Source organism: Apiospora phragmitis (assembly GCF_038363925.1).
Source record: "Apiospora phragmitis strain CBS 135458 chromosome Unknown utg000010l:1.0-9815664.0:1.0-9183399.0, whole genome shotgun sequence".
In the NCBI taxonomy this organism is placed as follows: domain Eukaryota; kingdom Fungi; phylum Ascomycota; class Sordariomycetes; order Amphisphaeriales; family Apiosporaceae; genus Apiospora; species Apiospora phragmitis.
This window is the reverse complement of record NW_027117409.1, coordinates 2,975,831-2,994,434: the sequence shown is the minus strand read 5'-3', so window position 1 is coordinate 2,994,434 and position 18,604 is coordinate 2,975,831. Positions and strand designations below refer to the sequence as shown.

Here is an 18,604-nt window from a genome sequence, read left to right as displayed (position 1 = left end):
TCGTAAGGTTCTTCTTATTAGGGACGTAATAGCATTCAACTACAGCGATAAGCATGGCCGTTGTCCCGGTTCCGTATTTAATTTAACAAGCTTTCTCGCTCATCGGGAATCTCTCGGCCGCTCGGTTTCCACGGATATTAATTGCGATCATGCATGGATCTATGTGCGATCTGAGAACTGACTTAATAGTCCGAGCTGCGTCTGTATATTCAAATCGAACGAAGACTGACGGATGTTTCGCCCTCATGCCACATCTAACGAATATGTACATGCAAAAGGAGTTGAATGATGCCCGTTTGTACTACTATATTATGAGGCCCTGCGCCAAAGCCCTTCTAAACCTGCCGGCGAAAGCGGAAGTGCCCGCGCAATCACTTTGCGCCCTTTTATCCATTGCCTCAGGTAGCCATTGTTTGATCTTCTCGATTCGGTTATGATTCTGCGTGATGCCCATGTTTGTTAGTAGCATATTCTTTCCATTTTGCTAGGCATAGAGTCTTCTTCGGAAAGGTTAAGAGAAAAAAAACCTACCGAAGGATGTGTGCTCATCCATTCCGGTGGCGCGCCCTCTCGTTGGTGCTCCATGTGCTCCATATACTCCATTCTCTGCCAGAAGCCGAGGGCTTGCTCGGGGTCGTAGCAGGCTTCGGCCATCATCAGTAGTCCTATGTAGTCAGCCTCGGTCTCCTGCTTGCGGCCCATGGGCCGCGAGAAGAGCAAATCCAGGACCGTGCCGCCGAACAGCTGCGTGCCGAGAATGGCGCCGCCCCATAGAGCTGTCAGTAGGACGAAGCTGCCGAGCAGTATGTTGATGCCGATCTGCCCCGACATGCGTTCGCCGATGTGCTGCGCGAGGTTGTGCGCGATCTCGTGGCCGAGAACGGCGGCCAGGCCATCCTCGTTCCGGGCGATGGGTATGATGCCGCTGTAGACAAAGACCTTGCCGCCAGGCAGGACGAAGGCATTTGCTTGTCCTGAGTACTGTCTTAGCATAGACTGTTTGACTATCCCAAGGGTTATCTGCTTCATTGCATACGTGGATCGTCAATCACTCGGACCTCCCAGTCCGAATCTTCCATGCCGCTGACGGGAATGAGCCGCCTCATGACCCTCTTCACCATCCGGGTGCGCGGATCCCAGTCGCTCAGGAACCGCCCGCCCTGCCGCTCGACCTCCCACTGGATCCTCTTGACCTGCTGCTCGCTGACGGCCTCGACGGACTCCTCGGTGAAGCAGTTGAAGCGCTTGCGCCCACTGACGGGGACCGTCTGTAGGTTGTAAAAGTAGAACCCGACCGCTCCCAGGAAAGCCAAGGCCGCGACCGTGTGCGTGCTCGGCGAGCGGATGAAGCCGCGGAACCCTCGGTTCGTGAACAGCGGTTTCGCATTGCGCAGGCGCTCGTGGGGATCGTAGGGGTCGTAGTTTTGGTATGGTCGGCGCGGTGTTTGGGAGAAGAGTCGTCGTCCGGGGGTCGCGTGAACACGCTGCTGTCGCGCAGCAGCGGCGGGGGATATCGAAGGCGCAATAGTAGCATTTTGTCGGATACGCGCAGGTAGCTGCTGGGCGCGAGCCGGGGAGAACAAGGCAGTATTCGGCGAACGAAGCAGTCGACTGCAGGCTCTATTGAGCGCAGTAAGAGCGAGCACCATGCTGCCGATGTTGCACGCGCGCACGTTTCGGTCTCGTCCTTTGGGGATTACTGGTAACTCAGGCCCGCCGCAAAAGCACTATAGCTCGGTTTCCCTGTAAACAACGATCCCATCACTCGTAGATCCCTCAGTGCCACATCCTCCCATAATCAATCAAGGACGTTCGGGTTTGGAATGTGTTAAGCGACAGGTTCAAACGCAACCTCCAGTCGATTTTTCATCATTGACTTACGGAATGACGCACCAGCGAAGAGCTGAGCCTACTAGAGCTACATAGCCCCACCATAATGAGAGCAACTTGATGTCTGTTCACTGGGCAATATGATATCCATTACTCTTCACGTTCGCATCTTCTGGCCAAGTACTCTTACGCACTGAAACTATACTTAGTACTCCTCATTAGATCCAAGTTTGGTGGAGCTACTCAACAGGACGATGCAGATCAGAGCCCTTCGATACGCTGATTGACGACTCATCAAGTCCACCACACAACGCGTTTGAGCTTCAGTCGCGATGGCTGACCTCACAAATAACGAGGTCAAGAGAAGTGTTTTCAGTCCTGCGCCCGCCTCCTGATGGAACGTCACTGCCACTATAGTCATATGTGGTAGTGCATACCTATATGGTGTATGTTTCACAGCTTACATGTTTCCAGCGATCCGTCCTATGAGAAGCAGAGTCTCTATTACTACAAGTCATGTTGTACCTATCAAATACCACTGCTTCAAAGCGCTGCTTCAGTCCATTGGAGGTATGTCTTCTCGGCCGAGTTCGCCTTGAAATCATGCAGCCAGCAAATGGCAGTCCAACTCTGTCTGGTGACAGGCTGGTGGGTTGCACGGCATTGATCGACCGGCAGTCCTTGTGTGTATATGGTTCCTGTTGCTTTGACGTATCACCACCATAATCAGCACATATTATGTTATGCATTGTAGCGGTTGGGAGACTGCTGGGAGACGTGGGCAGAGGCTTCGGCAATCCAAACCAGGGCTGCCCAAGATAAGCGTAGCAGAGGGGCAAGCCTGAATGACAACCGGGTTTTATCTCCTTTTCGTGAAGAAAGCACTTTCCTGCCTCTGGCTATCATTGCATGCGATGTAGTATCTGGAATAAATCGTTGGCGGCGTCCTGTAATCCTGGCCAGTCACTGCAGTGCAGCTATGAGAAATGAGCACAAGGCTCACATGCTGCTTCTCTGCTGGCTTGCCGAATAGATGGGAAGGTCTTCTGTCCTGTGGACATGAACGCGGCATGCTTCTCGCCTGTGAGGCACTCAATAATCCCACGTTCCTGTAAGGCAAACAAGACTGCTCTCCTGTCATCCTGATTCTCGGCTCAGGCCAAAGGAGCTGTCTCTCCGATGATCCACCAATGCAGGATGCGAGACACACCATCTCGATATGAACTGGAAATCCAAAGCCTAGGAAAAAGAGAGGAGACAGCGCCCGGTTAATAAGGCATATACCCCCTACAGAGTAGTCTCTGTCCCCGGTGTTAGCAACATTCCAACGTCAGGAGAATCATGTAAAGACTACTCACAGCCAGGCGTGGATACACATGTGATATGCCAAGTAATGCACTTTCTGGCCTTGGAGCTAGACGGTGGAACGCCTTACGCTCTTCTCGGGTTAACTTCTGCAGTATATTGCGAGTCGTTTACTATCGGTGCCGGCCTCAAATCTGACAAGAGATCACCTTTGTCTAGCTCGTATGTAGAAGGCTATGACCCAGAGAGGGTAATGGCGAGCATGTCCTGGCTCGATGGGGGCAATGAAGGCTACCATTTGGCCATGTTCTCGGATTATAAGATCAGTCTTCCTGAGCCTTTTCCGCTAGAGCTGATTCCGATCGGAAGAAAGCGGATTCATCATTAAGGAGCCTCTCCGGTGATGCTTCGGTCCCCAAAACCTGGCATCGGCCCCCATAACTGGTACCAGCATGTGACGCTTTAGCCCCAAAGTCAGGCGAACCATCAAGCGCGAAATGGATAGCTCAGAGTCCGTGTTCACAAATCGATATTGCTGACAGCACTAGGTTTTTTGTCATACAACCTTGCTCTCCGAAAGGGAGGCAAGATGCCGACCCGAATATTGTTCGTATTGGCCTGGATGCGGATGACAAAGTCTTGGGCCTCGTATAGAGCTGGGCTTCCTGCAGTGAAATGCATTTATGCTGCACTCAGGGTGTTCGTAATGACGTAGAACAGATGATCTCCATAGTCCGTAAAGTATTTCTGAGGAGAGTTAACATCCGTTTTCGCAGCCTCACCTGAGCCATAGGCCATATGGCTGAGCCTCGTCTCCTGTCAGACACGATCTGCTGGCAGAGTGAGACTCCAACAATTACGACAGCCTTGCGGCCCCCAGCTCACCACGTTTGCCGGATGCAGATGTTGCTCTGGGCGATGATCTACCGTGCCATTGGTCTATAAAGCAGCGTCATGTGGGAAACTACTGGTGCTTCTTGTCAACGGCTGAGCGAATTAAATGGTCAGGGCTTGAGGACCAGGGCTCGAATTACAATCACATTACAGATACATCATGCGGCTCGACCTGTTTTGAGCCGCTGACGTGTGATATCAAGAACCGCAGCAGCGTTGAGGAAGAACGACCTACCAAACCCAGGGCAAGTACTGAATAAGGGAGGGGCATCGTCCAGATTGACCAAGAAAGATGAATATTGCCAGGTGGTATTTGAGCCTTAAAAACAAAATTGTCCAAGAAACTAAATCAAATAGTGAGCAAATATATCAATATGTGCCAAGGTACGAACGCGCTCGTGTCATTAATACGATAGTACATCTGGTAGGATCAGGCAAGGGAAGGAACCAGTCAATGGGTCGGGAGGGGGATGCCCCTACCACAGAGTTTTGAGGCTCTGCTCCCTGGGGCCTGGGGTGTAAGTCAAGATACTTATGTACCTATGTACCCTTTATATACGGGCAGGTACATGTACCAGACTTTCCCGGGTTATCCCTCGATCCAAATGTTGATGCATCCAACGAAGCCCACCCCACGATCCCTTGGGAGTTAATTTCGTTTCTAGTGAGGCTCTGCTTGCATCTTCGCTGCTGTCAATATTGCTGATTGATTTGTATGCTTCCCAATCAATTCGGCACGCCTTCATTTCGGCTAAGTTCCACGATGGTTCCACGGACAACCATGACAGTCGCACTTGCGCTTTCCATACCTCTTGCACAGAGTCTTAGACATGCGATTAGGAAACGAAACAAGGCTGTAGGGGGGTTGGGAAAGCAAAATGAAAGGCGCAATGTGGGTTGGCGATCAACTAATCGAGCCTCGTCGACGACCCGCCCTGGCTTTCGGTCATGGGGTTAGGCTTCTCGCGCTCTCTCAGCCTTCTCGGCAAAACCTAGCCTATATATTAAGGCAGCCAGGGAGCCCCTTTCTGAAAAACCTATCACGATCGCCCTGACTACTTACATGGGCGTTGTCCACTTTAGTTTGATTGAATCAGGATCAACTTAGCCGTATGGATCCTCGCTATGAACTCAGAGCAGTTGATATTGGCTTCGGTGCGTGGGTTTGGTCTCTTCCGGCACGATGAAGCGGCTCTCCACTTCAGCTGCGAACGTAACGTCGTCGAGAAGTGAGACCTCGATGGTCTGGCCACTTTCGTCGGCATTGAAAAAGCTGCCTTATGAGATGATGGCAAACATCGCCATGAGCCTCACCCTGGAGGAGATTTTCGACTTGTCCCTCTGCTGTCGGCATTTCCGGTATCTCATCATCGAAGACAGCTTCTGTAAAGCCATTGTTTGTGTAAGCCTGCCCTCAGCTGCTGGAACAGTCGGGTGCAGCTTACTGATCTCATCTAGGCAAAAGCACTTTACTCTGTGGAGGCGCAGCAAGCAGTGCGTGACGGCCGCTACGCAAGAGCGCTGAGACGATTGGTCAAAAGACGAAGGGCGATAGCAGACGCTCGCCCCTATATCGTGGCTATGGTCGGGCTTGCCGACTCATACATGTACTCAAGTGGCAAGTTGTGTTACGTGTACGAGGATCAAGCACAAAGATGGCTCAGGATTTTAGACCTACACAATCCAGCAGGACAAGAAACTGTAGTCGACATCCCAGACTTACGGCCGAAGCTATCCCGCACTCCAAAAATTGCCGCGAATACACGTTTCACGTCATTCACAGTGCCGAAGGAATTACAAGCTGCCTCTTCTCGCTCGACCTCCCAGATCCGGAAAATTGGCTCTTGATTCTCAACACAGACAAACAAGAGCTAGTTGGGGCAATTCTTCTCGAATCTACAATACGACTGTTCGTCCGAAACAGCGGATCTTATCTTTACTACGGTACTCATTCCGAGTATGGACCTGATGGTTTTCAAAAATGGGTGCTTCGCTTCTTCGACCTCACAGAGCGCCATTTGTCGAGAAGAAAGATTCATCTGTCCGATGTTGTCGGTTACGAGATCAATTCCACTGTCTGCTTCGAGATTATCGACGGCTATCTCTATGGATTATCAAACCAAACAGCCTTCGAACCAGAAGAGATCGACTGGACATCGTACTACTACTGTTTTCGTTTTCGCCTCGACGAACCGGACCCTGATAAAACACAGATTATGAAGAATCGGGATAGCTGGCGAAGACAGCATGACGAGGGCCCTATAGACGATCGATGGGGCTTTTTGAAGCTCGAGAAGGATGAGACAACAGGGCAAGTGAGAATCGTAGAATCCCGCAAGGAGTGGTTGACCGGACAGAGTGGGAATCGACGAAGTTACTATACAACCAACGTCGTTTTTCGAGACGAAAATGAGGGGACGACCGACGAGGAATTAGAAAACAACCTTCCGGACGTTCCTTTGACAAGGCTACTCGAGTCGAGCAGCAACCCAAGCTACATGCTCCCGAAACTACGACCGCCGCGCGGTGTTCATGCTGGGGATGATGGTACAATATTCGGCCTGAGCAAAACCCACCTTCGTTCGTACTTCTATTCTTGTGGGACGTTCCTTGATTTGGTGGACGACCCTTCGTCATCAGCGGCATGCACGCAGCGACTGCGCCTACGGGCTGGCAAAAAGATGGCGACGAAATATCTAGAGATTCCGGCAATGCCGACAAGCTCTAGCGCCCAAGAGACTAGTGAAAAAGAAAAAGAAGAGAAAGTGTACAACCGCGTCATTATGTGGCCAGGAGAGCCCGAGGACCCCTGTTCTGATCCAGCCTTGGAACGGATATCTCGCATCATGAACCCCAGAGACCACCAAGGGGATATCGACGCGGTAAACGACGAGCGATCGATTGTCTACGCCACTGGGGGAGGGGTAAATGGCACCTCCCTAAAGGTCCTTGTTTGGATAACATTTGACCCTGCCGCAAAACTACCGGATACATGGAGTGGGGGCCTCTCTATGGTGACTTCATCCGAAGCCCACGAGAATTCAGGAGGCAGTGCAAGTAGATATGCAGGAGTACGGGAAGGAGCATACTGCCAAAGTATATCAGCCCCTGGGTGTCATGGGAAAGCCACCCGCAGCCTGGATCACAATGGAGCAGGCGGGGGAATCATTCGAGGAAATTCATCGAGAGTCTTCGACATGTACCCCTTACGTGCCGGAGCCCCAAGCGAAGCATCACTGCCTAATACGTTCATTTTCACTGAGGGGCCCAGCGTCTGGGTCAGGATCGAGAAAGCCATGTACCCGCACCTCATCCGGCAGTATGTCTAAGTCGAGTCGTGTCGGGATTGGAATGTCATGATAAGGCGAAGTATAGTAAGAAGGCTCAGGTCCTCGGGACAGCCACGTCTGCTTTGGGGGCCATGCAGCTGGTTTTTAATGAGATGTTATGGATAAAGAATTCGTCGCAGCGAATCCGGGTTCGAAAGAGAGAAGCACTGTTTCCCCGACACGATATTGGCATCGCATCTATTGGACAGCACATGTCACGATGCTGTCAACCCTCTGGCTCCAACCTCCACTATTACTGATGGCATCTCCATACAAGGCTCCAATGCCTCAGGCTAATGTTGCGAGGTTCGGTTGCAGCTTATATCGGGGTGGTGAGGCACGGATGCTCTTGGATGATCCACAAGTGCATACTCATCCTGGTCACATTACGCCCGGCTTGTGTGAGAGGCTTGCAGCAAGCACAGATCATTGGACCCGGCCATCGAACAGCACCTGCATCATTATCCCATTCTTATTGGTGCTACTACCCAAACTATTCGGGGGCCAAGCTCAAGTTGTGTGGCTTTGGCTATTGTGGTTAGCTTGTTAAAGTCACAGTCGATATTGTCTGCGAGGCGGTTGAGAAGTTGTAGCGGGACCCCTGGGAAACCAGACCTCGCGATCAGTTTGCGAACAAACTGACCAAACAGAGAGATTTGAGTCCAACTTTTGCAAAAATAATCTTCAGGCTTGATGTGGCTCGAAGTGACTCGAGAATGGTTCGTCACACAACACAAACCCAAAGACAGAGCAGAGCAGTGAGGCTGTGTCGATACCGCCACCCCATCGCCGGTTGTTTCCAGGCTACAGAGTATAGGTGGAAAAATGGCTTATTAGCGAGACGCAAGTTCTTGAGTAGTATGCCATATCGAGGGTGACTATGCTCAGGAGAACCGAGGGCTGGAAAAACCGACTGGGTAATGGTCTCCTTGTGGCGTCCCCTTGGCTGAGCACATTCGCATCGGCAACGTCCCGTCACTTTGTTTCCCCGATTGGAATGGATGTATCGATTCTGCCTCATCTGAGCAGTTCAAACTTTGCTGGGTGTAGCTCGTAAGCCTGATCTTCTCCTCTCGTTCCTCACCTTCCAAGTTCCCCACAGCTGGGTAGCAGTCTGATGACAATGCAGCTTACTGCAGCTATCGGCTGCTCGCGTGACCTCGTAATAGATGAGGAAGTAACTCGCGAGAGCATCATGCAAAATGGGTACATGCCATGACGATGACAATGGCTTGTATGGGTCTTTCTCTGGGATGTACTTGCTCCTGGCCGGGGATTGGGGCGGCCAAGGCTCGCGATGGACGACAACGCCCGATAGATAGTTCCAGGTTTCCTGCATATCGGGTCTCGCGAACGGCATTGCAGCTGTGTCGTATGGCTATCAATTTCTTGATTTACAAGATTGAAACGGGTATCGTCTCCTTGAGCGAATGCTGCTTTTATCTGTCGTCTTGCCCTCCTGTCTGAGCTCAGCCGCCAGCAGTTTGCCCAATAAGTCGATGGAAGAACTGCTTGCCGAAGGGACCTCGTGACATGTTAGATACTATCTTTCTACGTCTTAGAGGATCTAGTAGCAACACCTGCAATAGAAGTAAACCTCGTCGTTCGATACTTTCTGGTATAGCTTTGTGACGGTCTGTCCTGCCCCGGGCTAGCTCATTTGACTATGTGTCTTTAACATTCTCCTTTTCAACATGCCACAGGTGCTTTTAAATATAGCTACGAGTATAGCTTACCTAACCCTTATACAAGGTTTCTGTGAAGATATATTTGAGTTTAGACTAAGCAAATGTCTTTCCCATTTACTTCGCATGAGAAAGTGCGCAAGCACATCGACATGGGAGACACGCACATAGACGATTTCTTCGACCATGCCCTGAAGCACGGCGAACTCAGCGAGGCCGAACTGGCGTCGGAGGCGAACGTGCTCTTGACCGCTGGCGCAGAGACGAGCTCAACAGCACTGGCTGCCACCTTCTGGTACTTGAAGACGAACCCGGCCACGCTCAAGGAGCTACAGAAAGAAGTCCGTACGAGTTTCAGGTCCTACCAGGCCATCACCGGCGACGCAGCGGCCAAGCTGCCGTATCTCAACGCCGCTCTGAGGAGTCGATGCGGCTGTTCTCCCCTGTGCTCACTGGAGGCCCACGCATCTCGCACGGGGGATCCGTGGATGGGCATTATGTTCCTCAGGGCACAGCGGTCACCGGAGCCCCGTTTGCCATGAGCCGCGATCCACGGTGCATCCCTGCCCCCGATGCATTCGAGCCCGAGCGTTGGCTAGGCGAGCGAAAGCAGAGGGAGAAGCCCTACTCGGCGCCGTTCAGCATTGGCCCGCGGGCGTGCCTGGGCATCAACCTATCATGGCTTGAGATGGGCATCACGTTGGCCAAGCTGATATATCGCTATGACTGGGTCTTGGAGGCCGACCAGAATAAGGGATACGACTGGATTGCAGGATGCAAGATGCGCTTCATGTGGAAGAAGCCGGAGCTCATGGCGCATTTTGTCCCGGTCCAAGAATGAAGGAGCATTCCCTGATGGCATGTATATATTGAGTTGGACCCCTCCCAACCCCCCAATACAACATGGAAATGCACATATGAAACCCCCGCGGGCATGAGACAGAGCTTCATCAAGGATCCTCCGCATCCAACGGGGAGCTCCTTGGACCCGAGCACTCACCAGTTCGTTTGTCCAATATCCCAAACATGGCTGGTTGTACTTGTTTCGTTGGTTTCCTTAATTAGATGATCTACCGTGGGATGCGGATACCGGGCCAAAACACGGCCAAGACCAGCCAAGCCAATGTTTCTTGGCGTCACGGTATGGCTAGAATGGCTCATATCACTTGTTCCAATAGTCGGAATGCATGTGAACAACTGCCGGGGCCAGACAAATTTCCAAACGCCAAGAGTGATCAAATATCAAAGTCTTGGCCTCTGGCATAGCGAACCGTTTCGAGACGCAAAGCGAGGGGCTGTGTGCAGTGAAATGGATCTGCATGTTCTGTTCTTTCTTTCTTTCGAAAAATAGCCCATGGCGTGTGGCACAGAAAGGGTAGGGTTTACCTTGGCAAACACACCAGGACTACTACCTACCATACCATACCAGACTTGTTCAGTAGCGGTGGTCTCCCTCGTGGCTTCGTTGTTCAGAGATAAGCGCGAAGAGGCCGAATTCCCAGTTTAAAAGCGAGCGAATCCAAGGCAAGCTAAAAAGATTTGCAAGAGAAGAAAAGCGCAGTGAAGAAAACAGAAAGAGAGCAGCTAGGCAGCTGAGTTGATAGGGCTATCATCGGTCATCATCGGCTCTTTGGTGGTCTTGGTGCGTCATCGGCCTGGGGGTGTGGCTCTTCACATGGCGGGCGGGCGCAGTTTGCATAAGACATGTCTCTCAATCTGTCTCAATCTCATTACGCCCGGGCACAACGTCTTTTGGGCATCTCCAGTCTCCAGTCTGCCAGTAGATTGATACGCAGACAGCCGCTTACATAGTACTACGCAACCCGTGCTAAAATAAGCTAAAGAGCCCTGGACCCTGATCCGGATTCCTGCCAGGTTCCGCCGCGCAAACAACTGATGATACAATATTCCCATGCCAAGAGTGGGCGCGACCCCGGCCACCAATTCATATCATCTCCATTTGCTACCTAAGGTTAACCTTAGAGCGGGACGGTGGATTGTGTTTCTCGCTGCACACCGAAGATCGGCACGGGAATGCCAGAGGGGAAATGTCACAGGAGCTCAGGACACTTGCCCAGGAGCTAAATAGAGTAAATGAAAACAACAGAAAAATCAAATCACGGGAGTGGCTCACCGCGATTGATCACCAGGGCTTGCAGGGCCAGCCTGCTCGTAATGCCGAAAGCCTCTCCCACCGCCAAGCCGAGCGAACCCCATGATACATACATACAACAACACACAAGACACACAGCATTATAGCGAGGTGGTAACACGGTTGCTACCGTCATCTGATCTCATAGGCCAATTGCCTCCATCGCTTCCCCATCTCGCAACAGGCCCGACCTGTAATTGGCTGAATATAAGCTTCTCGGCCTGCTGCTCTCTCCTGCAGCCAGCTTTCCCCCTACAGCTTCGACATAAATACCTCTCCCCGTCTATTCCTCCCCTGAGCCTGAGACATGCAGAACTCTCGACACTTTTGACAGGAAACCTTACTTTTACATACATACGACTCATTCTTACCAACCCTACCTGCATACAATATTGACCGTCGTCGTCGCGACGAACAAACAGACAGATTCGGCTGCCATAACAACAACTACAACCACAACCTCAAAGCCGCTTTCTCTCACTCTCGCCGGGAAGAAAGAATCGTACACACTCACACAAGTCAACTCACCATGGCCATTTCCCACCAGATCCAGGACTACCCGTCCCAGCTCGTGATCAAGTCCTTCGTCACGAAGCCGCTGGAGCTCACCTCCCCCACGTTGCTGGTGAACTCTTTCCCCTCATCGCCCATAATTCCCCACAGCCACTATCCCGCCTCCTCCACACTCGCGTCGTACGACGAGGCCTACGAGTCGTACGATGATGACTCCGAGGAAGAGGACGACGACGACGATGCCCAATCCGTCTTTTCGGACTGCGGGTCCGTCGTCTCCTCCGTCTCGAGCGCGCCCGAGGACGAGGCGGAGCCCTTCCAGGTGATCGACTACAGCAGCGGATACGCTGTCCCCGTCATGGTCTACGCATCCCTCGAGCAGGCGGTGCGCCTGTCCACGCAGCGGGCAGAGGCCGAAGTGAGCCGGCAGGAGGCCACGATCAACGAAATCCATACTGTTCCTGCGCGCTCCTCCTCATCCTCGCCACAGCTATCTATGCCAGAGGCAGCAGCAGCCGCAACCACCGATGCTGCCAACTGGAACTCACCAGGAGCAGCAAGCACCTATGCTGAATGGGATGAGGACGAGGATGCCTTTTTCTCCATGGGCTGATTTCCCTCCATCTCTCTATTCGGCAATTTCTCTCCTCTCACTGTACTGCTTTCATTACCGCGACTTTTTTTATATGGCAGCAATGGCATCATCAAGTCACCACTTTTGAGGGTGGGTGGTGCAGGGTTGTAAGCTGCATGCAGCATGACACGACATGACACGACCTCTTACGCGAAATTTTTCAATGGCAAAGCGAACAGCGCAACATTTTCAAACCACAGGCATTTTCGGGAGTTATTTTCATTTTACATTTATTCCCGTCTCCTTTCAAATCGATTGGATCACGGGCAGGCGGCGTACCTTGGTGGTGGGATGAAACTGGTGGTCATGGATGGCCAGGGGTGTTTGAGACTCTGTTTTTACTGTTGAATATATCATACCTGTATTGGTTATAACAAACCCCCCAATTCCTATCGCACAGCTCGCGGTGCTCTCCCTTGCCCTCACTGCATGAGAGGGCCCGAGGTTTGGTGCGAGAAGTTTTGGAGTTTTACGGGGGCCAAAAGCTCAAAAAAGATACCCCTCTCCTACTGCTTGTAAACAGCATACAAATGAAGCACATATTTTTATGCATACGAATATACGTTGCAGGCTTTTTGTATTCAAGTGATCATAATCTGTCCTTTTTGACTCGTAACCTCTTCAATAACGGATCCGAGGAGGTATTCCCCTCTATTCATAGTCTATACTTATGTGTACCAAGTCCAAATCAAGCGCACTGTAAAATATCATCATTCATATTACAGCCTGGCCCCATCCTGCTTTTGCATTGTGTCGGCTACAATGCGCCTCTGGATCTTGCCAGTGGCCGTCTTGGGCATGACCTCGGTGAAGTAGACCTGCGTTTATCCCATTCGACATTGTCAGTTATTTCCACTCTGGCCATTGAAAGGAAAAGGCTATCACTATAGAATAGCATTTGCGCGACGCTACTCACCTTTTTCGGGACCTTGAACTTGGCCACCTTCTCCGCCGTCCACGCCCGCAGCCCGGCCTCGTCCAGCGTCTCGCCGGGCCGGAGCACGACGGCGACGCCGATCTCCTGGCCGTACATCTCGTCGGGGATGGCGAAGCTGACGGCCTCGGCGATGGCGGGGTGGCGCGCGAGCACGTTGTCGAGCTCGATGGGGCTGATCTTCTCGCCGCCCTTGTTGATGAGCTCCTTGATGCGGCCCGTGATGACGACGTAGCCGTCCTCGTCGAGGCGGCCCTGGTCGCCCGTGCGGAAGAAGCCCGACGGCCGGTGGAACGAGGACGCGTTCGCGTCCGGGTTGTTGAGGTAGCCCGCCGTCACGTTGGGGCCCCGGATGCAGATCTCGCCCTCGGCGCCGCGGGCCACCTCGTCGCCGCTGTCGCCGAGGATCTTGACCTCGACGCCCTGGCCCAGACCGACGGTGCCGGGCTTGCGCTGCGCCGGCGGCAGCGGGTTCGACGTCATCTGGTGGGCGGCCTCGGTCATGGCGTAGGCCTCGAGCACGGGCGCGTGGAAGGTGGCCTCGAGCTTCTCGAAGACGGCGGGCGACAGCGGCGAGGAGCAGGACCGGATGAAGCGGATCTGCGGCACCGGGTCGGGGATGGGCGACTTGAGCAGGATCTGGTGGATTGTGGGTACGGCCGTGTACCAATTCGCCTTGTGCTCAACGAAATCGACCCAGAACTCGGACGCCGAGAACTTGGCCGGCACCACCACGGAACCGCCAGTAGACAGGGGCGCGAGGAGAGCGCACATGAGCCCGTGGACGTGGAAAAGGGGCATGACCAGCATGGTGCGATCCTCTTGAGTGAGCTGGTAGGTACCACGGATGTTCTCTAAGGTCTCACATTAGTCCATTAACCCTCAACTCCGACCATGTATACCGGCCGCGGAAAACTTCAGCAGAAAACCCATGTCACTGAGAACTCACCCATAGTTCGAGTCAAGTTGCTGTGTGTTAATGGTACCTATCCCCAACATTAGTGTCCCTATCCCATCTGGAATCGAGGATCGAGACCGGACTTACAGCTTTGGGTCTCCCAGTAGTTCCACTGAGCAGAGGAAGTTGCAAATCAGTATCGATGCCAACTCAGTTCCCATATGGGACCTTGCTTACCTTGTATGCAAGACGAGGCAATATCGTTGGACTGTGCTTCCAGCACCTTCTCCTGCGACTTACCCTTCAACTGACCCAATTCCTTGACGTCCAGCGCCACTTCGTTCTTCACGTCGTCCCAGTAGCACTCGGCAATGGCCGCACTGTATTTCTGAGCGGCGCGGACGGCGGGCGTGCCGGCCTCGTGGGCGCCGCGGGGCACGAGGACGATGGCGGACTTGAGGTCGTCAATGTAGAACTCGAATTCCTCTTGCTTGTAGGCCGGGTTCAGGGGCGCGGCGATGGCCCGCTGCCACGAGGTCGCGAGGAAGGAGACGATAAACTCGTACGAGTTCACCGTGGCTATGGAGACCGCCGAGGCCTGGCCGATGCCGAGCTCGGCCAGCTTGCGCTGGAAGGAGAGGCACTCGCTCTCGAGGCCGCCGTAGGTGACGGTGAGGGGAGTGGGCTTGGACGGAACTATGACGGCGACGGCTTTGTCATCGCCGTGGATTTCGGAGCGGAGAGTCGGGCTGGTCGACATGGTGGCGGTCTGTGTATGGATAGAGCTCTTAGCTTAAGGTAGGAGGTAGCTAGACAACAGTGTGAGGCTAAAAAAGCAAAGCAAATGGCTCAAGCTATTATGTACCTAGCAAGTATACCGGGGAGAGGTTGACAAAGTGATTCAGGCCAGACGACTGGGCTTTCTAGTATTAGCAGCTTTTTAGATGTGTACAAGATTACAGGCAGATGGATCTCCGATCTATCAAACAAGTAAGCAATCAAGTGTTCGAGTAGATAAGAAGGAAAGAAGGGTCCAGATCGGAAGACAAATCGGCATGGCGAAGATGTCGCAATCCGGTCCTCTTAAGTAACTTGAGTAAGTAAGTACTGGACCCCCAGACCCTCAGTTGGGACGATGAGACCTTGCCGGTTCCTGCTTCGGCATTCGGACGATCCCGTCGTATGTTTGTTACACAGATCTTGCAAGCGTGTAACTGTTGCTGGCCTGCAATTGCTAGGCGGTCAGCTTCAACTTCCAAAAGAAAGTCGACATGGGCGGCCAACGCATCGAAGCTTGGCCTTGCATGCGCGTACATTTCCAACAAATTCATGCCGAGAATGGGGCGCATTGCAGCACTGTAGGTAAGCAGCAAGACCGGCTACTCGGGTTGGACAGGCTGGGTTTAGGAGGGGTTTGGGGGGTTAGGTACCTGTTTGGCTGGCCGGATCGGTTGTAACGGCCTGTACTTACGTATTGATCCCTGCATCCCCAAGCTTTCAGCTCCATTGCCAAGATCGCGAGGCTCTGTTCGACAGTCAAATCCCGAACCTCTCCAATTCCAGCTTCGTCATCCTGGCCCAATCAACAAGGACCAAAGACGATTTCTACATAGCACACACAGCTCTTCTCCTGACGCCCCCCCCGTTCTGCCATGTCAGAACAGCCGCCTCCTCCGCCGCGACCAGGCGGTGGCGGCCTGTCTCTCTACGCCGACCTGCTCGACCCCCCAGCCGACTCCTCTGCCTCGATATCGCGCGCCCCCGTCGTCTCGCACGAGGCCCTGAGCGCCGTCAAAGACCAAGAGGCGGCGGCCGCCGCCTCGAAGAAGCCCACCGTCAATCCCGCGCTGCATTTCCAGCCCATCCGACGTCCGCAACAGAAGACGGCGCAAAAGCCCAAGGTCGGCTTTCCCAAAGCCCCACCCGCCGGGACAACGACTGCTGCGACGAGTAATGCGCCGGCCGCGGCCAGCCATGCGCCGCCGCCGGTCAAGAGCTCCCTGGCCGACTGGGCGGCGACCGAGGACGACGACTGGATGTACGCCAGCGAGGAGAAGCGGCCGAGGGGCGGCCGCAAGAAGAAGAAGAAGTCCAAGGAGGCAGCGCCTGTCGAGACCGATTGGGACGAGATCTACGATCCTTCCAGACCGACCAACGTAGACGAGTATCTGCGCAGCGACGAGCGCATACGGGAGGTACAGGAATGGAAGGCATTGCTATACCGGCATAGACGCCCGGCGAAGAGGCAGTCCAGCTGGAGTAGCAGCGATGAGGGCGGCGGCAACGACAGGCCCATGGCAAGTAAGTTAAAACTCTTATATTCTCTCATCCCACGTCTATATACTGATTATATCTCCGCTCCAGACCAGTTTGCGCCGCCCAATTCATACGCCTTCGCCCCACCGCTCAGGTCACCACCGCGCGCTACTATACAAGACGACAAAACAGGCGACGATGCATATGCGCGTCGACTGGCTCTATCTCAGGCAGTGGCCATTCCTCCACCGCCCTCGTCCCTTTCGCCTCCTCCACCTCCGCCTCCCAATCCATCAAACGGGGCAGCTGCGCCACCGCCACCACCACCCGAACCCGATGCGTCCACCATATCTCGAGCGCCCGTGCGCTATGTACAGCCAGAGCCTTCCGCTCCCGTGCTAGCAGCACCGGAGAACGACGCGGAGCCAATGGACGTGGACGAGCCAGAAGCCGCTGCTGCCGATGCCGACGACGCGCCGCGCAGCAACCTCCCCGGCCAGAGAGGGTTTGCGGCCCGTCTCATGTCCAAGTACGGCTGGTCCAAGGGCCAAGGCCTCGGCGCAGACAGCAGCGGCATCGCGCAGCCCCTACGGGTGCAGGTCGAGAAGCGGCGCAAGCGTCCCGACTCCGAGGGCGGCGGCTGGGCCGAACCAGGCGGCCGCGGACGCATCATCGATGCATCCCGCAATAACGGCAAGAAGGGGCCCAACGATGGCGTCGCCGCTAGCAGCAGCAGTGTCGGCAAATTCGGCCCCATCTCGCCCGCCATCGTGCTGCGCCGCATGCTTGACAACATCGAGGACCTGCAGCACGAGGTCGAGGAGGGGCTGGGCCAGGAGATCGGCGAGGAGTGCGGCGACAACTACGGCCGGGTGGAGCGGCTGTACATCGACGTCCAGGGCCACAACGTCTACATCAAGTTCGTGGACCAGGTGAGCGCGCTCCGGGCTGTCAATGCCTTAGACGGCCGCGTCTTCGCAGGGAGTGCCATTGAGCCGCAGTACTACGACCTGGAGGCCTTCGAGAAGGGTGTCTACGAGTAGAAAAAAGAATGAGAGATGTTCCTTGGCCGGAATACTCATTGCCAACGAGGCCGTGAAGCATTATTTTCTTTAAGAAGTGGTGAGATCCTGGGAGCGTTGAGCGAAAATTTCGCGCAGGGGTACTTGGTGAAACCACGTCGTCGACGAGGGTCTCGTTCCTGGTGGCCGTGGGTGGCCAGATGGCGAGGCCGCCCGTTTACCGACCTGCTGGGATGAGACACACGCATGAAAGGTGGTCACCAGATCGATGGCCGTCCACAAACCACCTTTGGTTGTGGAAGGGTATGAATAAGCTCAACTAAATTGCTCGATTCCGTATCTGCCTCGTCGTACACCCGTTATTTGGCATGGCGTGCCGCTGCTACAGCGTACCCGATCTCTGGGTTTACTTGTGCCTGTGCCTGTGCCCATGTAATGTGTATGTATGCGTGTTGTTTTGGTATGATCCCCGAGCGAACGACCGACCTTCCTACAAGGTGGCTTCATGTCTTATTGGTACCCCTTCTTTCGTGGTGACAGTTACACTTGAAGTGCTGGATCTCACATTACACCTGGGAGTCTCTCATGTAACCAGCACAAGTAGTACCACAGCAGCTGGCCTAACTTTTCCTTGGAGTAGATATATAGTCGCCCGGAGAAGAGGGGGGAAGAGGGTATTCAGTTAATAGCAAACCCCCTGCTGTGGTGTAATACATTGCTGCAGTGTGGGGGTCTGTCAACAAGCGAAGGGGAAAAGCCCAGCCTACTTCTTCCCCAAGAGTGAGGAAGACAGAAGTAAAAGACAGGCCAGATTCTTAGGCATATCAATCAATAATGATGTACAGAATGGAATGTACATTTACGTTCGAAATGTATGTATTCGAAACCCCCAAAGACTGGGGAGACTGCCCTACTAGATCTACCGTGACTCGTGCGCGACCTCAACTGGGCTGGACACCGAAGGATACACATAGGAGTTACGACGGTTAACCGAGTGTAGAAGAACGGATTGTTATTGCGTCCTGCTACCTGTCTTCTCTACAATCTATGATATACACCGCATCGCCTTTCCAACCAACAACAATCTAGTACGCCGCCCCCTCATCTCCTTACCTACTCACTACAAGCTCCAACCACCCCAGTGTCAGGTAG

General features: G+C 53.6%; 6 protein-coding genes across 6 annotated transcripts; 4 read left to right on the top strand and 2 right to left on the bottom strand.

Moving 5' to 3' along the window:
- Positions 1-304: 304 nt before the first annotated feature.
- Positions 305-1,649, bottom strand: PG994_010693 (peptidase family M48; the record flags this gene model as incomplete). Its single annotated transcript, XM_066862102.1, has 3 exons — positions 305-439; positions 532-974; positions 1,037-1,649. The coding sequence occupies 3 exons, from the start codon at positions 1,647-1,649 to the stop codon at positions 305-307; spliced, it is 1,191 nt and encodes a 396-aa protein (XP_066711212.1).
- A 3,563-nt stretch (positions 1,650-5,212) lies between these two features.
- On the top strand, positions 5,213-7,358 carry PG994_010692 (uncharacterized protein; the record flags this gene model as incomplete). The annotated part of the gene is made up of 3 exons (XM_066862101.1): positions 5,213-5,431; positions 5,488-5,661; positions 6,117-7,358. 3 exons carry the CDS (start codon positions 5,213-5,215, stop codon positions 7,356-7,358), a joined length of 1,635 nt encoding a protein of 544 aa, XP_066711211.1.
- A 1,837-nt stretch (positions 7,359-9,195) lies between these two features.
- On the top strand, positions 9,196-9,884 carry PG994_010691 (uncharacterized protein; the record flags this gene model as incomplete). The annotated part of the gene is made up of 2 exons (XM_066862100.1): positions 9,196-9,388; positions 9,412-9,884. 2 exons carry the CDS (start codon positions 9,196-9,198, stop codon positions 9,882-9,884), a joined length of 666 nt encoding a protein of 221 aa, XP_066711210.1.
- A 1,840-nt stretch (positions 9,885-11,724) lies between these two features.
- Positions 11,725-12,321, top strand: PG994_010690 (uncharacterized protein; the record flags this gene model as incomplete). Its single annotated transcript, XM_066862099.1, has 1 exon — positions 11,725-12,321. The coding sequence occupies one exon, from the start codon at positions 11,725-11,727 to the stop codon at positions 12,319-12,321; it is 597 nt and encodes a 198-aa protein (XP_066711209.1).
- Positions 12,322-13,061: 740 nt separating this feature from the next.
- Positions 13,062-14,934, bottom strand: PG994_010689 (peroxisomal-coenzyme A synthetase; the record flags this gene model as incomplete). Its single annotated transcript, XM_066862098.1, has 5 exons — positions 13,062-13,160; positions 13,259-14,130; positions 14,226-14,245; positions 14,322-14,346; positions 14,412-14,934. 5 exons carry the CDS (start codon positions 14,932-14,934, stop codon positions 13,062-13,064), a joined length of 1,539 nt encoding a protein of 512 aa, XP_066711208.1.
- An 892-nt stretch (positions 14,935-15,826) lies between these two features.
- On the top strand, positions 15,827-17,473 carry PG994_010688 (uncharacterized protein; the record flags this gene model as incomplete). The annotated part of the gene is made up of 2 exons (XM_066862097.1): positions 15,827-16,475; positions 16,539-17,473. 2 exons carry the CDS (start codon positions 15,827-15,829, stop codon positions 17,471-17,473), a joined length of 1,584 nt encoding a protein of 527 aa, XP_066711207.1.
- Positions 17,474-18,604: the final 1,131 nt, after the last annotated feature.